At 38.3% G+C, this 15,061-nt stretch overlaps 1 protein-coding gene across 6 annotated transcripts in view; it reads left to right on the top strand.

Annotated features, from left to right (window-relative positions):
- The window catches only part of cux2b (cut-like homeobox 2b), a 392,464-nt gene extending 377,663 nt beyond the window's left edge, over positions 1–14,801 (top strand). For 4 of the 6 annotated variants that reach the window (XR_011356280.1, XR_011356284.1, XR_011356282.1 and 1 more), the window contains 4 exons: positions 1,594–1,867; positions 5,370–8,103; positions 9,713–9,817; positions 14,585–14,801. Coding sequence is in view for 1 of the 6 variants with exons in the window: in XM_069933362.1 (XP_069789463.1) it covers positions 1,594–1,867; positions 5,370–6,216 (1,121 nt within the window). In the remaining 5 variants the exon portion in view is untranslated. Of the gene's footprint in view, positions 1–1,593; positions 1,868–5,369; positions 9,179–9,712; positions 9,818–14,584 lie in introns of those variants that run through there. The other 2 variants (XR_011356281.1, XM_069933362.1) reach the window with 2 other exon arrangements.
- The last annotated feature ends 260 nt before the right edge of the window (positions 14,802–15,061 follow it).

Here is a 15,061-nt window from a genome sequence, read left to right on the forward strand (position 1 = left end):
TGTCCCTCTCTGGTTCTCATTCTCACTTTGTCTCTAGGCCGTTAGAATTTAGAGTTATCGGCCTGATCTTTGAACCAAACCACTTCAATAAAAAAACTTTTTCAAAACGCCTAGTAATTTGTTCTCTTGATGAACTGAAAATGAACCTTCATGTCTCACGAGAATGTAATTACCAGTGATCTCTTCAACAAAACAAAAAAAACATTGATAATATTTTCTGTGTTGTCATTTTCTCTCTTTGTCTTTTTTTCTTTCCTCCCTCCACTATTTTAATTCATCTTTAAAGCATTTGCCCTCTGTCCAATTGCACAAATCTCAGAATGTAAACCAGAAGGTGGAAGCTGTTTTGTGTCATAGAATGTGACATCTTAGAGGCTCTGATAGCCCAGTAGTTAGAGCACTGGTCTTGTTAACCAGGGGTCGCGAGTTCATCTCTGTGAGGGGCACTACACAAAGTGGCGACTTTCTATCTTCCTTACAGTACAAAAAGTTAAAGAATTTCATGTATGGTACATGACAATAATGGAACCTTTACCTTTCTAACTTGAAAATCTTTAATATGAGAGCCTCCAATGGGGCAGCCACCTTATTGTACTACGTCCAGTTTATAATGGATGCAAATAATGTTTCAGCAAATCAGAATACATATCCTTGTCTGTGCAGTAGCTTTACACATCATTCACCTCTGTGCATCACAGCTAAAGTCATAAATCTGATTCAAATTTCATATTCAGAAAGATGTAATAAATCAGAACTGAATGGTTACAAAATATGCTAATCAGCAAGCGACAAGCCATCTGGACTCCAAACTAAAGATGCTTCATATTGAAAAATGGTGACTTGAGCTTTGCTGGCAAAGAATATATTCAATGCCTATCCCTAACTGTCCCCGAATTAGAAGGCATTCCAGAGGTCAATGAGGAGTGGTTCACGCGCTGGTGAGTATGAAGTTGCATTGTAAATCAGATGACATAGATATGTCCTATTTATGTCTTCCCAAAGAGTATTCATGAACCAGGAGTTAAACAGGAAAGTCTGCAGATGCTGTAGTCGTGCAATGCACAATGCTGGAGAAAGCATCTATTGTAAGTAAAGGTAATCATTGTTTCGGACCTGAACTTGAAACTTCTTGGCTCGGCTGAAATGTAGATGCTGTGTGACCTGCTGAGTTTCTCCAGCATTTTTATGTATTGTATGTATTAATGTACCAGATGGGTTTTTATGACAATCTGGTGATAGAATGGTCAGTATTACGAAATATTTTATTCCAGACTTAAAATTAAAATTCCCTAGGTGCTATAATGGTATTTGAACTCGTGTCCACAGATCATTAGTCTTGATTACTGGTTCAGTAACTCTTGTTGCATCCCAAAATAGAGCCTTTGAATGTTTTTTGAAACTTGCAAGAAATTACTTTTCCTTTTTCATCATCAAGAACGTTGCTCTGCATATCTCAGGTGCTGCTGAGAGAAGCCTTAAAGCTCCAGTTGAAGAAAGGAATGAATTGTGGGGGTGGGAGGAGGGGGCATGGTAGGAAAGACTAGTGCTCAGAAAAAGTGGCACTCACTATCTTTAAACCTTTTTTTTCCTCAGCATATCTGAAGCGGAGATATGGATTGATAAATGCTGGATCAGACAGTGATTCTCCCAGCACCCGGTCAGAATCTGCCAGCCCAGGCATTCAGCACCAAGTATTCCATCACTACCAGGTTAAAAAGCCCAGAGTGGTGCTTGCACCTGAGGAAAAAGAGGCCCTAAAGAAAGCCTATCAGTCAGAGCCATACCCCTCCCAACAGACCATTGAGAGCCTGGCTTCTCAACTGAACCGTAAGACAAGCACAGTCATCAATTGGTTCCATAACTACAGGTCAGTGCAATTATTACAAGCTCCTGTTTGTTTTGTAAATGTTACTTTGGGGGTCGGTCCAGGCTGCAAACCATACACAGTTTTCACATTTACAGACAGCATGGCACCATTGAGTCCAAACTAAAAACAAAGGATGCTCTCAACTAAGACCAAGAAACAATGGTGTTTATCCAAGGGAAAAACAGATGGTGAGAGAGAAGTCATATGACTATGAATCATGTGTTTGAAACGCAAGATTTCAGTATTGATCAGCAAGCCACTTTGATGAACTGAGAAGTGAAATGATTTTGTGGGAAATGGACATTTCTACTGTTTCTCCTTGTCGGGGAAACATTGAACCCTCGTGACCATTGTAATGGTCATTTTGATTAACCCACATCTGGGTAAAGGAAGCAGGAGATTTCCTGCATTTGGATCGTAACTATTTTTATGGTCATTTCATTAAAACCATATAACAATTACAGTACGGAAAAAGGCCATCTCAGCCTCTTTAGTCCATACTGATCTAAGTGATCTCCTCTAGTCCCATCTACTTGCACCTTGCCCATAACTCTCCAATCCCCTTCATTCCATATACCTATCCAACTTTTCCTTAAATGACAAAATTGACTTGCTGTGACCACCTCTTCATGAAGGTCATTCCACTCAGCCAGCACTCTCTGAGTGAAGAAGTTCCCCCTCATGTAACTTCTAAACATTTGCCCCCTAACTCTTAACTCTTGACCTCTTATTTGAATCTCACGTACCTTCAAGGAAAAGAGTCTAGTCACATCTACTCTATCTGTCCCCCTCATAAATTTAAATACCTCCATCAAATCCCCCCTCAACCTTCTACACTCCAATGAATAAAGACCTAATCTACTCAATCTTTGTAATCTAGATTCTGAAATGCAGGCAACCTTTTAGTAATTTTTTTCTGCACCCTCTTCACCTTATTGATATCCTTCCTATAATTTGGAGACCAGAACTGTACACAGTATTCTAAATATGGCCTTACCAATGCCTTGAATAGTCTCAAAATCACTTCCCAACTCCTATATTCTATGGTTTAATTTATAAAGGCCAGCATACCAAAAGCTTTCTTCACCCCTCTATCCTGGGTTTTGGAAGCATTGTGGAAGTCACACGTTTTGTTTCCCTTATGCAAGGAAGAGGGGAGTTGAATGAAAGGACATTTCTCTGGAAGCAACTCAAAAAGGATTTGTGAGTTTTCAGCAGTCTGACCACACAGTCTCTCTCTCTCTCTCTCTCTCTCTCTCTCTCTCTCTCTCTCTCTCTCTCTCTCACCTCCTTCGTAATTACTTCTGTACATCAGTTTAAAAGTCTGAGACTCAACACAGGATTTCTCAGACTGAATTGATTTTCTAGAATTGTGCCTAAGCTATAATGGTTTGAGTATTACACATAAACATATACACACACGTAAGTATATTTGTGCATAGTTGGAGTTAAATTTAGTTAAGTTGTTATACTATTAATAGTTATTAATAAATATATTGTTTTAAAAATATCATTGTTCTGGTGAATTTCTGGTCTGTGACATAACAGCAGTGTTTAACCTTGGTGTCTGCACACAAAACTCAAAACGGTCAACCAGTTTACCTATCTCGGCTGCACCATTTCATCAGATGCAAGGATCGACAACGAGATAGACAACAGACTCGCCAAGGCAAATAGCGCCTTTGGAAGACTACACAAAAGAGTCTGGCAAAACAACCAACTGAAGAAGATGCATTAAAAGTTGAGCCTACCAATTCAGCTATGAACTAAGCCTCAGACATTTTTGCAGACCTTCTGGGTATTCTCAGATTTTTTTCATTTGAGACTTTTATTCTCTGCATTATTTTTCTTTTACAATTCCCCAAAACAAATATTGAAATAGTTTTAGTTTTGTACAAGACAAAATAGTTGATTCCTTGAAATGAAGACATAGACATATGTCAGATAGGTTGTGTGGATTCTTTTGAGTATAGTTTTATGGTATTTTCCTTCTATTCACTTTAGTAGGGTATCGTGTGTCTGTTTTCATTGTTATTACACTCTCATAATTTAACTGAATTTTCCACAGCTGTTTTAAGAGAAGAAGTGGTATATATTTGTCATTTGTTTTAAGTTTGCTGACCTTTCAATAGTTTATAGTTAGGCTCCATTCTCCCTAGTTGAATAATTAAATTAAATGGAAGAACTGGAAACATCTGAATCTGACCTCTGACTGAAGGTGAACATGTTTGGATTGAAGGGATTGGAATGTGAGAAGGTATTTCCTCTGCAGGGCATAATCTCCGAGCTGAGTGGGCCCCTCTGCTTTGCCTGTCTTCACAGGAGCAATTCTAATGTGTCTGTAGGCTTGCAGCTGCTACACTGATCGTTGTTCTTTCCATGGCAAGAAATTGCAAATGCCTGGGATTTTCTAGGTCCTTACTAGATTTGAAAACAATTCACAGCTGACTACATTGTACTCAATTTCTCCAGTAGCCAAGCCGTCCCTTACTATCATATGTCTAGCTTGAAGAATGAACACTAACTTCCCAAGATTAAGAAACCAAGGTGAAGACCTCAAAAGCTCCAGTGAGGGACTTAACCTGCATTTGAAGGGTGAAGAAGCAAATTGGAAAGTTGATGAATGTACATAGGCCTGAACCTCGAAGTCAGTGGTGAAGAAAGGGAATTCACAAACTGCTCCCAAAGATGTAGCTGATGTCCATTTCCTCTGTTCCACTGTGACCTTAACTGTGAAGTTCTCAAAAGAGAGATGTGGCATCTAAGTTATCGACCAGTGAGGTCATTAAAACTATTTTTACAGTGGCAAACAGGTTGTTCTATAGTAGTTAGGAATTAATAAGCTAGCCCACATTTCATTTACAAAGTTTAAAAATTTGTTTTTAATGCTGATCCTGCCACTATTCATGTTACTGTGAAATTGATATGAAATATCCAATGCTCTCAGCTCCATGTTAATTCAAGTTCCCAAAAGGATTTCTCCCTCAAAGTGAAGGAATGAACTTCAGAATCACCACAAGATGAAATTCAAGAGAGAATGAAATTTTACAAATCCTATTCTTACGTTCCTACTGGAAATTTTGGCAAAAATATCTCCCTGTCCAGTAGTCCTAAACTGTTACACAATGCAATTATAGTAAGTGGATCCAACATAAAAGCTGCTCAAAGCTTTCATGAATAAAATACGAGAGTTTATGCTGGAATTTATTCTTCACAGGAGCTTCATCTAATTCTCCTAACTGAATCAAATAGGTTCTGTTCATTTCTCTTTGTATGTTTAGAAGTAAAACACAAAAGTTTGAAGACACTGGTCTCCTTGTATGTTTGTCTAGCCTGGATGATATTCAGGTGTTCAATAACTAAAAATGATTGCTTCTAAAGTTGTTGAGACACCTAATGTTTTTAGGATGGAGTAATATAATCGTTGCAGTTTGATACTTTCTCAGTTCAAGCGTCAGAGATGCTATTTCACTAATGGTGCCCTGTCCACATTTTTCTGCAGGTCCCGTGTTCGAAGGGAAACACTTGTCGAAGATCTCCAGGAGAACGATACAGATCAGGAGCCAACCAGTTGCCGAGGATACGCACGCCATAATCGCTCTCTTAGTGCTGGTTCTGACTCGGAACCAGAAGACAAGAAAGCTGTTTATGCCGAAGTGAAGGGCGGGCAGCCAGTTGCTCTGGCAACACACGGGGAAACAGAAATGGAGATTAAACAGGAATTCCACGAAGATTGTGAAGAGCAGGATTATGACCACTGTGCGGCCTGTTGCATTGAAGATGACATAGGGAGTGCAGCTTCCTCTGTACCCTTCCCTGGCGCTCTAAAACCGGAGCAGGTTGGAGCTGTTTGTCACCACGAGATCCATCCATTAAAAACTACTACAGTCCTGCATATCCAGAATCCTCAGTGCTTGATTATTGGTTCATCTAACTATGACAAGTGTCATGTTAATTCATCAGATCTTGCCTCGCCTGGCAAATCCCCCAAGTCTGATGACAGCGCCCCTACGCCGAAGGTGGCAGAAAGCAATGGCTTCAAAGCAATTTCTGAGTCTGCCTGTGGCAGTCTGGAGGTGACTCTGAATTCCTCTTCGGCCACCTCTTCACCAGGCCTCATGTCAGTTTCTCCAGTCCCATCATCCTCTGCTCCCATCTCTCCTTCACTTCCCACTGTCCCGCAGGGGCAGAGCATGATTCCTGGGACTGAAAACGTTGCTATGCAGCCAAATTCAAAACTAACAAAAAGCATCCAGAGACGCAATGCAAAGATGGCGAATCTGAATAACATTATTCATCGTCTTGAAAGGGCAGCCAATCGAGAGGAGCCCACAGACTGGGAATTCTAATGAGAGGTTTTGTTATGGGCTGTGAATTTGTTGGGTATGAAACCAAGGATGTGTCACTAAACTCTTCAAGAGTGGGAAGAATTTTAAATGTTTAATTTAAATTGAGAATTGGCAAAGCCAAAACTGCAGTCGTTTGTGCAGAAAGCTTTGAATTTTATGAATTCGCTCTTCAATTAATCTTCCAGAATCACGTTTAGCATCTGAGGAAAAAAAATTGACCACTATTTTAAACAAAAAAAACAACTTTTAGAAAAAAAAATATTTATTTGTACATCTCTTATATTAAGGACTGGTTGAAACTCTGCTGTAGCAGTTTCCTATTTGTCATTAGCTACAAAATGAAAATAACAAACATTGATTTTAGTGCCATTAAATGCACACGTGAAGTCCTGTAGTTTGCCACAGGAAGAGATTAAAGACTATAGTCTAAAGCCATTAAACAGCACTATGATCCAGAAGGCTGACCAAATTTGCTAGCTCATGGATAGAAATTGTTTTCTTAATTTTGTCTTCAAGACAACTAATTCATATTACCAGAAATGAACTCTGTAATAGTCAAGAAGACTCTAAAAATAGGAACCTCAACGCCAGGAACTATGTTCTTAGTTTTGATCATGTGTTTTCAAACATTTGTAACACAGGGTGTTATGTGCAATTGTATATGTTGTAGAAATTCTGCAATAGCCTTTCTTGAACAAGCTGTAGCATGGTACGTGATTAACTCCTCACTGCTGTTAGACATTCACTCATGGTGATCTGAAGGATATCAAAAGTCTAATGAACAGAACATTGTCAGCAAAAATAAGTAATTTTGGAGTTTACACTTTGTTTTTTTTTAACCAACTACAAATCCAAATCAGAAAATCATAAGGAGGCAGCAGGTTTAGGAGAAGCTCCACTTCCCAAGTGGCCGTTGCCTGGTGTTCAGCGACAGGACCTTGTTCCGTGCGTGAGCATCTCCAAACGGAACAGCACAGCTGGCCGCTTCAAGTCGATCCTGATTTTTATCCACATTTTGAAGGTTGTTTTTTCCACCTTTTTAAGATGTAGTTGATGTGATGATGTTGGTGTAATCTCATTGCTGAAGGTTGATGTGGGTTTTGGCTCATCAGGATTTCCTGCAGCACTTGATTTTGTCTTGCACCAGAATTAAATCCTGTTTTGCTCAAGGCTATGGTAATGCACTTGATCAGATTCAACTGATCCTTTTTATCCCTGCATTCATCTTACCTTATCTTTTGTATTTGTAAAAAGAAAACATGAAGGCTGATCTCTATCTCGCCTTTGTAATCTTTCTCTGCACTTGGCCACTAAATACAATATATTTCTGTTGGTATTGTGTAAGAGTTTTGACATGCAGCTTGGTTTATTCTCTCATGCAGTGTCCCAAATATAGTGTTTCATGCCACTGTTTTACATTAATTGCCAACAGCCCAAAAAGTAGGACAGTTAACAAGCAATTCAAAGGAATGCAAAGCCATTATTCCTTTCATGGCAGTTGTTTTCAGTGGTGCTTTATGGTTACTTTGTTAAAAGATAGCTGATTATTGTTTCTGCTCTCAATATTTACTAATGTAAAAAGAAGCTGGGATAAAATTCAGGACAATTAAGATGTGCCCTTTTAAGGTTATAATATTGCAGTTTATTTGATCTAATCTTAAAATATGTTTTTTTTCCCGATTATGAAAGAAGGTTTACCCTGCAGATCAATCTCAAGATGGCAACTGCATTAAACCAATTGTCATAAAAATTCTGTGCATCTATTACTGAATTAAAGATGTGCAGTTTTTTTTAATGTGACAGCTAAGTCAATACAATCAACATTTAACAATCAATCTATTGAACACATTCAGGAAGAATGGTGGCTCTCACATAACACTGTATGAGGTGAGAAAATATGAACACCCAGGCTAATAGCACTCTTTGGATCCATATAGTAAAGTTGCTTAATGCTGGAAATCAATTTTCTTTTAACATTCTCTATCTGGAACTGTGTCTGGACACAGTATATCAGAAAAGATAAGACTTCAATTAAATATGTCTCTGTCATAATCTACAATTCTCCCACTCAGTGGAGATCTAGAAGGGCCAATTTATTTCGGTCATGCAGATTTGGAACCTCTCCTAGTCAACATTATTACATTTCAGAGACTGGTAAGTGCATTGGGAGCTACTTCTTAGTAAATAACCCTTCTGGCTGTAAATATACTGCCAGATTTTGCAATTAAACAGCACATTGAATTCGATGTATAATCAATATTTAGCACATTGAATTCAATGCAAAATCATGCAATGTAACTGAAGATAGAAAGGTTTGATTGAAGGTGACTTTTTTTAAAGATATCCAATAATAAATAAAATCTGCAGAAATTATATTCCACACAGGTAACAATAAATGTTTAGATGTGAAGAGATTATAATTAAGCAAAGCTGTTTAAATATTAACAAACCAGCTAACCTTTCTGGTATGTTAAAGGAGGTACCACAGACTCATGTATTTTTAAATATCAAATCACTCGGCAAGATTCTAGTTTAACACAGCTTCTGGAGAATCAGGACAACTCAAGCAGCACTTCCTGAATTCCACATTGAACTGAATCTCTGGGGATATTGAGACTCGCTACCAATTTAATTCAAAATAAATGAGTTCTGATACTGTTTTTTTTTATTATTGTATAATCCAAATTGACATATTGAACAAACTGGTAGTTTATTTAATTATTTTCTCTTCCTCCTCTAACTCACTAATTCCAATTAGTGAACGGTGTGTTTAAAAAAAACTTGATTTATTTGAAGTCATTACTATTTGCTATGTTCGACAATGCCAAGTCCAGTTTGCATATCAAAAACATCTTTGCCTTAAAGTACAAGTTTCGTATATTTAACTTTGTCAAAGTGATGTCAACAATCGATGTTTTAGTCCGAGGCATAAAGTTTTATTGTTATGGATGTAAATTCCCTACTGTAGCCTCGTGTAGCTTCTGATTTCTGTCTTCTCTGTGGGGATAGGAAACTCGCGAGGGGTCGTATCAAGGGACCAAAAAAAAGACTTAAAAGCAGCCTAACAACAAAAAAAATGATGTAAAGAAGTGTTCAAAGATATTTTTTAGTATGATACTTGAAATATTGTGTTCAGGGCCCAAAAAGCATGGGATCAAGCAGCACAGAAGGAGTCCATTTGGCACACCTTGTCTGAATCAGTGCTTTGAAAGAGACATCCAGCTAATCCCACTTCCATATTTGATTCCCCACGCCCAGCAATTTTTCAGGTGTTTACCAACGAGCGGTATTTCAGCTTGCACACAGGCAGTGCCTTTTGCTACAGACAAGGGGCTGGTAAAAGTGTGATGGATATTTGGCCTTTCCCTGTGCTGAATAAATTCTGCATGGTTAGAATAATTTACTATAAAGAAATAATTCTCAGCAATCTTCTGGTTCCTTTGCAGGTTATTATTAGATGACAAAACTTTGACATCTATTACAACTTTTTACATAGGTCATCCGCACAAATAAAAAAGACCTCAATTCACGAGAACTTGATCAGGTTTGGAGAAAAAAAAATGGAAGAATAAGAAAACACCTTTCAGAGAGCCACCCACAGGTAAATTGTTTAACTACTCAGACCATCAGACGTGACGTCATCTGATGCGTTGTGACACATTATTTATATTCAAAGTTACATACCGTATATTTTGGTGTATAAGTCAAGTCTTGAAACCCTCAAAAATGGGGGGGGGGGGGTCGACATATGCTAGATATAAAAATTAGACCTTAAATTCAACTCAAAACCACTCAACACCGATTCAGCGTAGAAGTTGATCCTTGAAAAAAAACTACAACAAATTTTCATGCTACCAATATATTAGAACAAAATTTTTATTTTTTTATAAAAACACTTAGAATCCTTCAAAATCACTATCATCATCTGAGGTAAAGATTTCGGCAAGTACATCCATACTCTCACTGTTTAAACTCTCATCATTACAGGTCCCAGTCTGTATCTGATGAGGCAGTTTCTGCTTTGTCGCCAGTGTCCCACAATAAATCATCTTCCATGCCATCAATTGCACAAGAGATACACTTTTTAAATGATTTTTATTACAGTCTCTAACTTTGTCCCATGCCTTGAGCACGAAGTTACACAGCATATCAAGAGATGCAGCACCCATTGCTCCACCTTTTGTAAATAAATGACTTTTCTGCACTCGACATCCATGTATTCCATTCCTCACGCACATACTCTTTGAATGGCTTGTTCAAGCAGACATTGAAAGGTTGCAATATAGATGTCAAACCACCCGTGATAACTGCCATTTAAGTATTATGTAGTGCCAATCTACTTTTAGAGTTCTCAGTTAAGTAGCTACGAAACATCCCAGACCAGCAAACTCCGTTCTTTGCGTAAACCCCCATGCCACCTGTTCCACACATTGTCTATCCATGGTTTGACACCATAGTTTGTACATTTTCTTCCATCCACCTTTTTCCATGAAAATGTACAAAAATACTAACAGAATTTCATTTTCAGTTTAATTTTGCATTTGAAGATTACCATGGGTCTTAACTTTGTCCCATCGGCCATGCATGATAACACCATGGTAAACCTGGTCCTTTCACGGCCTGTACCTCTGGCGTGCACAATTTTCACACCTTTCCATTCCACTGTTCTATTGCCTATCATGTCAAAATTTACAGGGGTTTCGTCTATGTTTCCATTATTTGCCAAAACAAACTGATGTTTCTGCTGGTTCCATATAATAAATTGGTGAAAAATTACAACTTTATGATTTTGGTCGTTTCTGTGCAATTTTTGTTTTTTGTCGTAATACCAGATTTTTCCTGTTCATGAAATAGTTGCACCACCTACTGTAGCCTCAAAATCATCACTGAGGTCTAGGTGCGACTTGTCCCACTGCAGTGCAAATGTTCTTATTTTATTTCAGGTGACTATGTAGCAATCTTGCCTCTGTTCATGGACCCATTCTGCAACGTGATTTTCCAACTCTGGCCAACAAAGGAACATTGCTTCTTTGGCGTTTTTCTTAAAGTATCCTCTTTCCTTCTCCAATCTCTTACCAACTTCTCTTATATCTCAAATTTTCTTGCAGCAACCCAGTTACTGGATTTCTTGGCCATTTCTATCACTTTGAACTTAAAACTCACTTCATACTTTTGTTGTTTTGCTGGAGGCTCCATGGTAACCACCACCCTCAGGCAGTGCCTAACAGCTCAGTTGTCGCGCTTATTTGGGGGTTCGACTTCTACGCCGGACGTATGATAAAACCATGGAAATGAGGCTGAAAGTGGGGACCTGACTTACCTGAAGGTTGACTTGTAAGCTGAAATATACGGTAATTTAAATTAGTACAAAATTTGGCGAATTAATAGATCCTGCTTCTGGAAAAAAAAGGCTAAAACTTTTAATCCAATTGTCGGAGTAAGGGTCATTGCTAAATAAGGTCTCCCAATGCCTCCGTAGGCTGACTGACTCACCTAAGAAACTCATCATCCCTTCAATTATTGCATCACTTGCCACCTGCTTCTAATACCATCCCAGAACCATGCCCGAGACAATTCCTGAAGCTTCTAAGATCTTTAAGCCAGTGGTTCTCAGCCTTTTGTCCCCACTCACAAACCACCATTGGTGCTCTGGTTAGTAAAGGATTACTTAGGGTGGTATGTGAGTAGGGGAGGTTGAGAACCACTGCTCTAGACCTTCCAATATTATCACTCAAATCAATGGACATGGAACCAACTATAACTAGCCTTGTCCAGGGTATGGGAAATTGGTAACCAGGGAACATCGGTTTATGAAAGATTTAAAAGAAACCTGAGGGGTAATTTTTTACACAGAGGGTGATGAGTATGGAACATGCTGCTGGAGGAGGTGGTTGAGGCAGGTAGATTTTTTTTTAATTTGGATGGATACATGGGATTGGATGGGTTTAGACGGATATGTGCCAAATACAGGCAGGTAGGACTAGGACACTTTAGTTGGCATGGGCAATAAATCGCTCTGCACAATGCTCACTTTACAACCTAGGATATTTATCCACAATCTTATCCTGGTCAAGATAGCCTCGCTCGAAACTACTATACGTACATTATCAACAATCCCTGCCTCAATTACACAATCTCCATAACCTCCACACAAAGTTCATCTTTTTTTTTACTGTCAAAGTTATCATTAGCTACATCTTTCTACACTAAAAACAACCAAAATTGTTTCTAAGACCCTTCATTAAATTTAAAACAGTGCTATTAAAACTATTAACTTTATTAAAATTAATGGCTCCATTAAATCTATGTCTGAAATTTTAAAACTATCCTTGGATTGGCAATCTAAAAAGGTTAAAATGTCAAATATAGAATTAAAACAGGTAACAGCTCTTTCTAGGCTGATCACGGCATCTCCACGTTTCAAGTCTCAGGTCCTTGGTGTCTAAAATTCTTTCTGTTAAAATCAGGTCATTCTCACTAACTTGAGCAAGCAAGGTCATGACCAGCCTTGCTGGGCCAAGATTAGTCTTTCCACAGTTATTGCACTTTATGATTGAGCTCTCTGTGGCAGAACGAACCGAAGATTCTTCTATCAAGGAAAACCAGTCGTACAAGGAACCCTGAGATCATAATTTATCATTTGACGGATAAATGCCCTCTACCCAGCTACCTCTAAGTTAGGTCCTCTTTGTCAACAGAAAACTGAAGCTTCCACACACAGCGTGCCATGTGGAGGTGGGAAGTGTATGACTTAGAAGCTTAGGCTGTTGGGACAAACTGGAAGGTCAAAATCACCTAACTGCTCAGCAGAAACAGCCTCGCACCAAACCAAATGTTGATCTCATCTTCCATGCATCTCAAAGGCTTGGTTCTCTAGTGCTTGATCCACGCACAGTGGAAAGCTCTTTATTCGCTGTGCCAGAACCCCTAAGTTCTGAACGTTTCCCATTCTTTCCAGCTCCAAGGATAATACACCACAGAACATGGCCATTTTGACACACCTCTATTTCACTCTTTTCAAAACAGTGGCATTATCTTCATTGAAATTTGTCCGAGATTGTACTTATGAAAGAAATTGCCAGTTTCTTCCTAAGTATGAATACTTTCTGCTCTGCACTTGCATCTATTAGGAACTAGTTCATGTCCATTACATGGTGGATAATTATTAAATGACTTTCTATCAAATCCCAGGTCCTAGTTGTGGAAGGACAGTATTAAATGCCACTCTGCCAGTCTATTCACCCTATTAAGCAGTTTGTGCACAATTATGATTCAATGGACTTACGACTGTTGAATATTATAGAGGTTTGTTTTTAAAATTAATTTAAGTTAGCTATTATCTTTATTGTTAATCCCATAAGTGTGATGTTTTCCAATTTTTTTCAAATAATAAAATATTTTATTTGGCATGTTACTGATGGAATAGCAATATTAAAAATTCTACAGCTGCCGCTAATTAAGAAATACTGTTCCATTGGAGCCTATTAAATAGAGCTGCATAATGTACTTTAATCAATTAATTTCAGGGTTTTTTTAATAGGTCTCGCAAAGTAATGTCCAAGAGAACATTAGTACATATAAATGCCCATTTAAAACTTACCCCATTCCCAAAAATTGACATGGATTGAATGAAATCATTGTAAACTACATATGGGATAGGGTTGAAGTTTAGTCCACAGGGAGACTATGCACACAGTGGAATTATGAAATGACAGAGAATACTGATTCAACTTTAAATGTCCCAAACGTATTACAAAGTCCTAATGTGCTCTTTTTTAAAAAAATCATTCCAAATCAAATAGCTTAGAATTTCTAATTTCCTTAAAGACCCAATAGTTGACCTTACCAGTTACTCAGATCTGTTCACTTGTTTATTCAGTGAGCACTTCAGGATATGAAAGTTCTGCAGAGAAAATGAACCCAGTCCTTGCTCCTGCACAAAGGGTGGTCTTAAACAAAGAAAAGAACCAAGAAGAGCAGGGGAAAAAGACAACTGTTCCAACCAACTGAAAAAAAACTCATTTCCAGGCAAAGAATTTGTATGATGTGTACAGCTTATGGCTCTGTCAACCCATGCTGGTACAATAAAAACCCCAGAATCTGGCACGTATGGGGACTAGTCGGTCAGAAACAGTTGCTTGATTGGCAAAATAATGACTAGGAGGCACCAATTTTAATTTTTCATATTTCTTACCTATTTATTGTTTTTTGCCAGTTGTTTGAGGCTGCTGGTTACTTGAATTCCAGGTATCGGGGGGGTTTTCTGTATTTATGATTCACTTGAGCTTCCTTTCACGTTTGCCAACCTAATTCAATCAGATAACCCTCTACTCCCTTCCTCCTCACCCACTCCCATGTTCTCAACTAGACTCTCTCCGTAACTGCTTCAGAATTGCGCTGTGAGGCCGAGTGATGCAAGCTGAAGACAAAGGCTAGAACAGGAATACTCAACTACAGATAATGCCTGAGTTTGAGTGTAGAGGGTGGTCACCTTCTTCGAAAACAATCCAGATTGTGATTTTTTTGTAACATGATTCAAAGTAATCATGCACACCAAGAAATGTGAGCTGAAAATAAATGAAAAATTGAGACACAAGTTATGTGAGTGAAGTTTTATTCAATATCTTGGAATTTTTGGTAACAAGGTCAGTGAGTCTGATGTCACTAGTAGGTAAATTATTGGAAGGAGTTCTGAGAGATAGGATATATAGGTATTTGGACAGCCACAGTCTGATTAAGGACAGTCAGCATGGCTTTGTGCGTAGTAGGTCATGTTTAACAAATCTTGTAGAGTTTTTTGATGAAGTTACCAAGAATACAGATGAAGAAAAGGCTGTTGATGCTT

Source organism: Narcine bancroftii, chromosome 4 (genome assembly GCF_036971445.1).
Source record: "Narcine bancroftii isolate sNarBan1 chromosome 4, sNarBan1.hap1, whole genome shotgun sequence".
NCBI classification, from domain to species: domain Eukaryota; kingdom Metazoa; phylum Chordata; class Chondrichthyes; order Torpediniformes; family Narcinidae; genus Narcine; species Narcine bancroftii.